Here is an 8,577-nt window from a genome sequence, read left to right on the forward strand (position 1 = left end):
ATCTCCACAAAGAGCACCCGAAGCTACACAGCTCTCACACGTCCACAAGTCATGACAACATCAAGCAACACTCAGTGGCGACAGCCAGGACCCAGTAACTCTGTCCATAACCCCTCACCACATTTTATCTTCAAAAATAAATGTTTGACAATTTTATAAGCTTTTGTAAAAGGTATCTTATGTTCTAAGTTATAGAACTTTGATATTCTTACTGAGGGTGAACAACTTTTTATGTTTATCGATGGCTGCTTCCTCTGTGAATTCCATGCTTATACTTTTAAGAGATGAGCTCTCACTACATTGCCCAGGAGAGAGTGCATTGGCCATTCACAAGTATGATCATAGCTCACTGCAGCCTCGACCTCCTGGGCTCAAGTGATCCTCCCGCCTCAGCCTCCTGAGTAGCTGGGACTACAGGTGTACAGTACCACACCCAGCACATTTGTATCTTTTTCCATTTAAAACAGTTGCCATCGGCTGCACACAGTGGCTCATGCCTGTAATCCCAGCACTTTGGGAGGCCGAGGCGGGTGGATCACCTGAGGTCAGGAGTTTGAGAACAGCCAGGCCAACATGGTGAAACCTCGTCTCTAGTGAAAATACAGAAAAACTAGCTGGGCGTGGTAGTGGGCAACTGTAATCCTAGCTACTCGGGAGGCTGAGGCAGGAGAACTGCTTGCACCCGGGAGGCAGAGGTTGCAGTTAGCCAAGATCATGCCATCGCACTCCAGCCTGGCCAACAAGAGCAAAATTCCATCTCAAAAAAAATTTAAAATGTATACATACATATAAACATTTCTACCATCAATTTATTTTAAGACCAGAGTTCTGGAGTTCAACTGTTTCCACTAGCTGAATGGTCTGACTGTCCGGAGACCCACTGTCTCGAGGGTAAATGGCATCAAGGTGGCAGTAAACTCACCTCCAAAAAAACACCAGGGTCTCTCCAGCCTAAGGTCATGCTAAGCTCACTCGGGATCAGCAGTGTCCAATCTTTTGGCATCCCTGGGCCACATTAGAAGAAGAAGAATTGTCTTGGGCCCCACATAAAATAGACTAACGATAGCTAATGAGCTTTAAAAAAAAAAAAAAAAAAAAAATCAGAAAAAAAATCTCACCATGTTTTAAGAAAGTTTATGAATTTGTGTTGGGACGCCATCCTGGGCTGCGTGGGGCCCGCGGGCCACGGGATAACAAGCTTGCCCTAGATGTTTCCCGTGGCACTTAGAACACATCCAGCTGTGCACGGCCCAGCCCTGCTGGTCCTCACACCACAGCCCATCAGCTGGTTTGCTTCTTTCTCCCAGTCTTCCCGCCCCGCTTTGCTCTAGCGCTCCCAGTTCCCCGCTCCTCACTCTCGGCACGTCTTCTTCATGCACTCGTCAGGGCTTCTATGTTCACTGCTCACATAGTGTCCTCTAGAATGCAAGCTCTGCCACAGACCTCATCACTCCTATCCTCTGCCCTGTCCACTGGTAAATAAATGCCTAAGTATTTCTTGCCTAAGAGAATAAATAATTTCCATTCCCTTAGGACCATCCTGAAAAAGCAACATAGGTCCTGGGGTCCTCATTCAATTCTAAACTAAAGCTTAAAAAAGTAGTGACTTTTTTTTTGGTAAACTATGAAAGCTATTCTTTGTTCTCTTATGCACAGCCTAAGGGGCACGTTACACACTGCAGATACAACCAATTCAACACACTAGAACCCTTGCTGAAAATCATGAACACTGTCCCTACTTGGCACACACATCACACCCCTGTACCTGCCGGAAGCAAAGGATGCCCGTGATCAAGGGTTTGACCCCAAGCTGAATGCTAGTTTCTGACCCCAAAGCCTTCAGGAACAAGCACCCTTGTCTCCTCTGCCTTCGTTCATCTCAGGTCTAACATGTCTGTCTCTTCCTTATTATAATAAAAGTAGAAACAGATTCAAGGAAATTAAGCCACTGCTAAGTCACACAGCTTGGATCCAATCTTTTGATTACAGGGTGTACCCTGCATTCTTCACGGCATTTCATACCACAAGGATCGGAGAACGCAAGCCTCTGAGCAGGTCAATTCCAGTGGCAGAAACAAGATGCATCTCCAGAAAACAGGAAAGATGCCATACCAGGGATAAAGACGATAAGCACTGCAAGAGGTCAGAGGGAGGCCAGATGCTCAAGCTCCAAAAAGCTGACCAGAACCTTTACAGACAGGGAGGAGGGTGTGTACACAGCAAAGACAGGACATGCTCAGGCAGTCCTACTCACTCCAAGTTCAGCTCATCCTAACAAAGACAACTTGCCAAATTAGATGGGCAATTCACATTCTTCTCAATCCCTCCCCACCGGAGGAACAAGCACCTCAACTGAGATATGCTCCAGTCACCACCTACATCCCCAAGTCAGCACCCTGACCTGGTTTCCACATCTCCATCATGAGCACTGAACTCTTGTTGGGATTATAAAACTTACTGCTTTTGCTTTTTGTCTTATTTCTCACCCATATTTCAGAGTTTAGAAAGAACATTGCTTACTAAAACAAAAACTGTATTTAACAGACACTTGGACCTTGCTGATATGAGTCACATTTTATAACAAACTGCACATGCCTTAGAATTCTGGTGCGTAAGGGCTTCTAAGACCATCTACCAGTTGTTCTCAAACTTTAGTGTGCTAAAGACTGACTGAGGTGTTTATGTAAAATGCAAATTTGGGGGCCCCAACCAGAGATTCTGATTCAATGGGTATTCAATCTATTATCTTGCTAGAGGTTAATTTAAAAGTTTGAATATTCAACTGCAACTCTTTACTTCATTTTAGAGTCTTGGCATTGCATATACAGCAAATAAACATTTATTAATTTTATACTTCTCTGCACATTTAGCAAATCAACATTTATTAATGTTATACTTCCCTGATATAAACAGGGTGTGCATCCCTGGATGGCAGAGAGCCCTTCAATAAGCTCTTCCCTGGATCATCAGACATTCATTCCCATTTTACAGATCAACAGAGGACAGAGAAGAAAGATCACCTGCTTCAGGTGACACTCCAGGTAAGAACTGGCATGGACACTGACAACTACGTCTCTTACATTTCTTACATAAGAAATAGATGTAACATCAACCAGTCCTGGTTATCTACGCTGTAGATTTCACACTAAGGAAAAGGAGACATTGACTTAAAGGAAAGAAATTTTTTTTCTCTGTTTTTTTGTTTTAAACATAAGACAGTTTAAAGGAAAGGGAAAGTGCAAATTTAAGATTTCCTCGATCAAATTTTAACCAACTATGTATTTGTGAACTCATTTATTCAGGGACACACAGTGTTTAAAACACTCCTCTAAGGAAACAATCAGCCCGGGTCTAGGCAGCTTTCTAGGGTTTTGCTTGGACAAATAGTGTTATTTCAAAAGTGTCCTCTGACCTGCCGAGTTTAGGAGAAGGAGAGGAAATTCAGAGCTCCCTTGATCCAGGAGTCAGGAGATCAATGTTTCGGGGGTCGGCAGGGGGTTGCTGTGGTGGGTGTGGGTGGCACCACACCGGACAAATGGCCCCATGTTTGGGGCATCACACAAACCAGTTCTTGTCAAATTCCTCCCCAGAAAGGTTCCTGTGGCTCCAGGCCATGGGGCTGGGATGACGCAGGTTTTAAATCATGGAAACTTCAAAGAACATACCTACTCTTCCTCTCTCCTCTCTGTCCAAGGAGCCCCCGTCTGAGTACAGACTGACCATCACCCACCTGCAACAAACTACATCTCTGAGCACAACACCAGCTGGGCTGGCAGGCCAGAAGGCAGCTTCCCCAGGTCACTACCCGCCAGGAAGCACCCCACAACCTGTGCACCACTCACTTTGTCACCCCTCCGCTGCCCTCGTCGTTGTCGGAAGATGACGATGTAGAAGAGCCAGGGAAGTAGGCGGAATCCACGTGGTTGGGGCTGCCGCTCTGGGCCGGGTTGATGGGCGAGGACCGCTCATACAGCGGCGTGTGCTTCCCTTCGTGAGGAATGTTGCTGTAGCTGTTCTGCTCCGTCAGATTCTTCCCGCTCGTGTCCAACGTGAGAGGTGCTGGCTCAGAGAGGCTGTACGGGTATGGACCCTGGCCCGGGGCGCCCCCTGGGCTGGCCACCTGTGGGGCCTGAAGCGAAGGGCACAGGTCACGCGCATGTGGCCAGCAAGACCCGACTCAGGCCCAGGCCGACGTTTCCCGGCTCATTTTTATTTCAACAAACACTGGCATCTATTTCACACATCAATTCAAGAGCTTAGGAACTTATTTTGGCATTCACTGAAATTCAATGCACACACCGTGTCTGAGACCGGCCACCCGACCCAGCGCACGCAGGGAAGGCCTTACCACGGGCTTTGCTTGCAGAGAGGTCTGCGGAATGTTGAGCATCTGAGGAGGAACATGCGGCGGCACCATCCCAGGCATTCCAAACGGACCGGGTCTGGCTGCTTCACCAACACAGAAAGAAAAGAATCACACAGCTGTGAACAGAAGGCGTTTCCCAGGGCATCCTGGCGGCCAGCCCATGGCGCCAGGGATCTCACCCTCACCTGGCTCAGACATCGACACCACCATGGGTCCCACTTCTCAGAAATCATTACAAATTGCCATTTCACAGTAAGGACAACTTAATTTTATGATGCTCGATTTGATGGACTGGGACTGGGATTCTAACTTTCCAGATCTCTCGGTGAACTTGCCGTAGTGGTTCTGCTCTCGTGCACTTCCTGAGGGCCTCAGCTGTCCCTCTGCCTGCAACTTGGTGGGGATTCTCTGTAACTCAGTCTCCCTGCTTAGGGCTGCTCCTAGCCTGAGGTCTCCGCAAAACCAGAAGCCCTGGCAGGCATGAAAGGAACAAATTTGGACCGAACAGTTTCCTTTACCTGTGTCAAGCAAGAGGACTTTTCTGTTTAAAGTACATTGCAACTACCATTATACTCTTAGCTAACTAGTGAGTTTTTAAATGTAAAAGGAATTGTTTTTCATTGTTCAGCAATTAGGTTACACATTTTAACACATATACAGGATGAGTAATTTGGGATTCTGTGTTCTCTTAAAACATAATTTCATAAACCTGCCTGATGTGTGCTGGCATGTGCTAGTCATCATTCCCACGCTATGTTGCAAACTGAAGAAATCTGTTAGGGGACTGAAAGCACATGGAGGAATGGCTGAAGCAGGACAGCAGAACGAGGAGCTGGGCCAGCCCGAAGCTGGGACAGAAGGCAGGGGCTGGAAGCCTCCACACTCAACATCTGGCCTCACGGAGTCTAAGGACAAGAAGAGATCTCAGGGGCCACGTCAGCCAACAGAAGTGAATGAGTGAGTAGATGGTGCCCATAAAGGGCTGTTGCAGAGACGGCACGAGACCCGCAGTAACAAGGACCGACTGGGGCCCAGATGTCAACAGCACTTCCAAACACCACCAGCAGGAAACACAAGGACATGGGACGCGGACCCCCAGGAGCTGCACTCCCTCTTGGAACACTTAGGGGCTGAGCGCCTGTGATGTGTCAGGCTGAAGACTGGGCCTGGGGATGAAAGGAGCCCTGAGGCGGTGTAAGATGCTTTGCTGAAGACACAGAGAAAATAGAAAACCTGTGTGAGACACAACAGATCCGCCAGGGGCTTGCACGGCTGCACCATCTCTTCCTTGGGCTTGTTTTAAATGTGGAAGAAAACTAAGCCTAAAGCTTCCTGACTCCAATTTCCCTCTTTAAGCAGTAGATATGCTTCTACAACCTCTTCATTTGAACACCAGGTGATATGGTTAGGCTTCACGTCCCCCCACAAATCTCATCTTGAATTATAATCCCCACAATCCCCACGTGTCTAGGCAGAGACCAGGTGATCACAGGGGCAGTTTCTCCCATGCTCTTCTAATGATAGTGACTGAGTTCTCACCAGATCTGATGGTTTTATAAGGGGCTCTTCCCCCTTCACTCGGCACTTCTTACTGCTGCCTTGTGAAGAAGGTGCCTTGCTTCCCCTTCAACTTCGCCATGATGCTAAGTTTCCTGAGGCCTCCCCAGCCACGCTGAACTGTGAGTCAATTAAACCTCTTCCTTTATAAATTACCCAGTCTGGGGCAGTTCTTTATAGCAGCATGAAATCAGAAGAAAACACCAGGCAAGGGGAACACGACCCACAAACCACCACCTCTCACACTGCCTACTGCCAATACGGGTAAGGACAGAAACATTCCCCAAACCTTCACTCTCGTTCTCTGAAAAGCTAACGTCCATGGCGGCATTCGCAAGAGGCTCCCTAAGCCAATACCGGTGTGGTGAGACCAGGAGCGCAAACGCTGTCCTTGGTCCAGCCTCCTGAGAGCCAAGCACAACCAACAGACGCTGGGAGTGAAGCACAGATCATTGCTGACTCCCCCCAGAGAACAACTAGGAACCTTACAGACTAGAATTTGTCTGAAGTTCCTGCCTTCCAAGGGCCCTCAGCTTGTAAGCTCTAAAACGCCTCAGCCCTTTGATCCTGGCTCGTACCAAGAAAAAACCTTGGCAGAGCTTCCACCTTTGTACCAAACAAAGACAACTGCAGTATAAGAAGCTGGGAATAATGAGACTGGCACGTGTGTAGTCACAGATACCTCACACTTGCACGCAACATGCACACACACGCGCACACAACACATTCCTAACTGACCAGTAAGTCCACAGGTCCACACCTCTAAGGGATGTGCGTGCACGATCAAGTGCTCACTCACACACAGGTGCGGATACGCACAGGAGTGCGCACAAACACACCCCACACGTGCATGCATGGCACACACACATGCATGGCACAGACAATACGAGGAGCTGTTCCTAAAACAGTATGTTCGCTAGATCTGCACCTCCACGTGTGCAATCAAAGTCGCTATTAAAAAACTGTTCACAGGTGAGTCTGATAGGCAGGTTTGGCCCAAAGAATATTATAAAATCTATTCAAGCTCTGACAGTATAATTTAAATCAATGTAAAATGTCTAGTGTATAATATCTTGCGGCTGACCTCACATACCTAACTTTGTAATAATACAAATGAAAAGCGAGACTCATGTAGCACCCATATATTCAAGTGAAGATGATCGTTTTTGTTGTTTGATTTTTGGCCATTACATCCTAAAACCGTCCTTAAAAGCACAAACTTTCCTTTAAAGCAAACAAACAAACTACATTACAGCATAAAACCAAAGAACTCCAAGGAAAGAATATTTTCTAAAATCACATTCCAATCATTGACCTCAAATAATTCTCTGTGAATCCACAGAGCAAGTCACTAGTCTATCAAAGCAGTCCAATGAGTTAATTCATTGGTCTGCATCTTCTGAAGGCTGCAGAAGTGCCTCCTAACCCAGGGTCTGCCTCTGTGGATTCAGGCCTGGGTCTAAATTGGTTCTTGTTCTCCATGCCCAAGTGCAGCTGAGCAGAACCACTATGTATCTTCTCTACAACAAGAGGCATCTTTCTCAGAAGGGACGCGAGGCTCCAGAGTAGAGATCACACCACCAGTTTCTCATTCTCTTCCTTCCACACTTACTAGAGAGGTGGGCTTTCGGTTAAAAAAAAAGTACGCAGACTGAAGACAAGGAGCGAAAGAAGAAAAAAAGGCCAAAAAAGTTTACTATATTTCAAAATATTTCGTAACTTTAAAAATAGTTGTTAAATAGTAAAAAGTTCTTTCAGAATGAAAAGAAACACGCACTGCAATCCCTCAGCTGTGTGATCTTGACTTTTTACAGCTCAGTCACCTGCTTCCTCAAAGGACTCACTTACACCTCTATGCAGCTGTGTGGCTTTTGCTCTGAATTAAAATACGACAAAATTCTTATAGGAATGGTGTTAAACTGGAACCTCTTCTTAGAACCACAGTCGGCCTTACCCCAGTCCCCATTCCTAGCCCCACCTAACAAATGTTCCTCTATTACTTGGCATATGATTCTGAAATGTTATATTAAACAAAACAAAGAAGAATAACAAATTAAGTCTTAAAAAACAAAACAAAACAAAACAAAACAAAAAACTGGCCTGGCTCGATGGCTCATGCCTGTAATCCAGCACTTTGGGAGGCCAAGACGGGCGAATCACTTGAGGTCAGGAGTCCAAGATCAGCCTGACCAACATGGCGAAAGCCTGTCTCTACTAAAAATAAAAAAAATTAGCCAGGTGTGGTGGCAGGTGCCTATAACCCCAGCTACTCAGGAGGCAGAGGCTGAAAATCGCTTGAACCCAGGAGGCAGAGGCTGTAGTCAGCAGAGATCGCACCACAGCACTCTGGCCTGGGTGACACAGTGAGACTCCATCCATAAATACATAAATAAATAGGCAGACATTGTATGATTTTCAAGTATCACCCAAAAAATATAGCTTTGAAAATGTTGACTCCAAGATTAAATAAATTAATATAATTCCTACCACCTTTAGTCTTCGTCGCTTGCAAACACACACAAGGCAAAACTTTTCAACCATTTTAAGCATGTGCAAACAGACATGTTTACTAAATCTCAATAGTCTACAGAAGATAAAAAGGTATAGAAAGGAAACTGTCATGTGACCTGTTCCCATTACACTACCAGTGTCCA

The 8,577-nt window shown here is 46.2% G+C and overlaps 1 protein-coding gene across 1 annotated transcript in view; it reads right to left on the reverse strand.

Moving 5' to 3' along the window:
- FAM120A (family with sequence similarity 120A) overlaps positions 1 to 8,577 on the reverse strand; it is a gene marked incomplete at its 5' end in the record, with an annotated part of 114,203 nt that overhangs the window by 45,542 nt on the left and 60,084 nt on the right. The window contains 2 exons of the mRNA XM_011999456.1: positions 3,843 to 4,129; positions 4,349 to 4,449. Coding sequence (XP_011854846.1) covers positions 3,843 to 4,129; positions 4,349 to 4,449 — 388 coding nt within the window. The remainder of the gene's footprint in view (positions 1 to 3,842; positions 4,130 to 4,348; positions 4,450 to 8,577) is intronic.

This window comes from Mandrillus leucophaeus, unplaced genomic scaffold (genome assembly GCF_000951045.1).
Source record: "Mandrillus leucophaeus isolate KB7577 unplaced genomic scaffold, Mleu.le_1.0 Scaffold593, whole genome shotgun sequence".
Lineage (NCBI taxonomy): Eukaryota > Metazoa > Chordata > Mammalia > Primates > Cercopithecidae > Mandrillus > Mandrillus leucophaeus.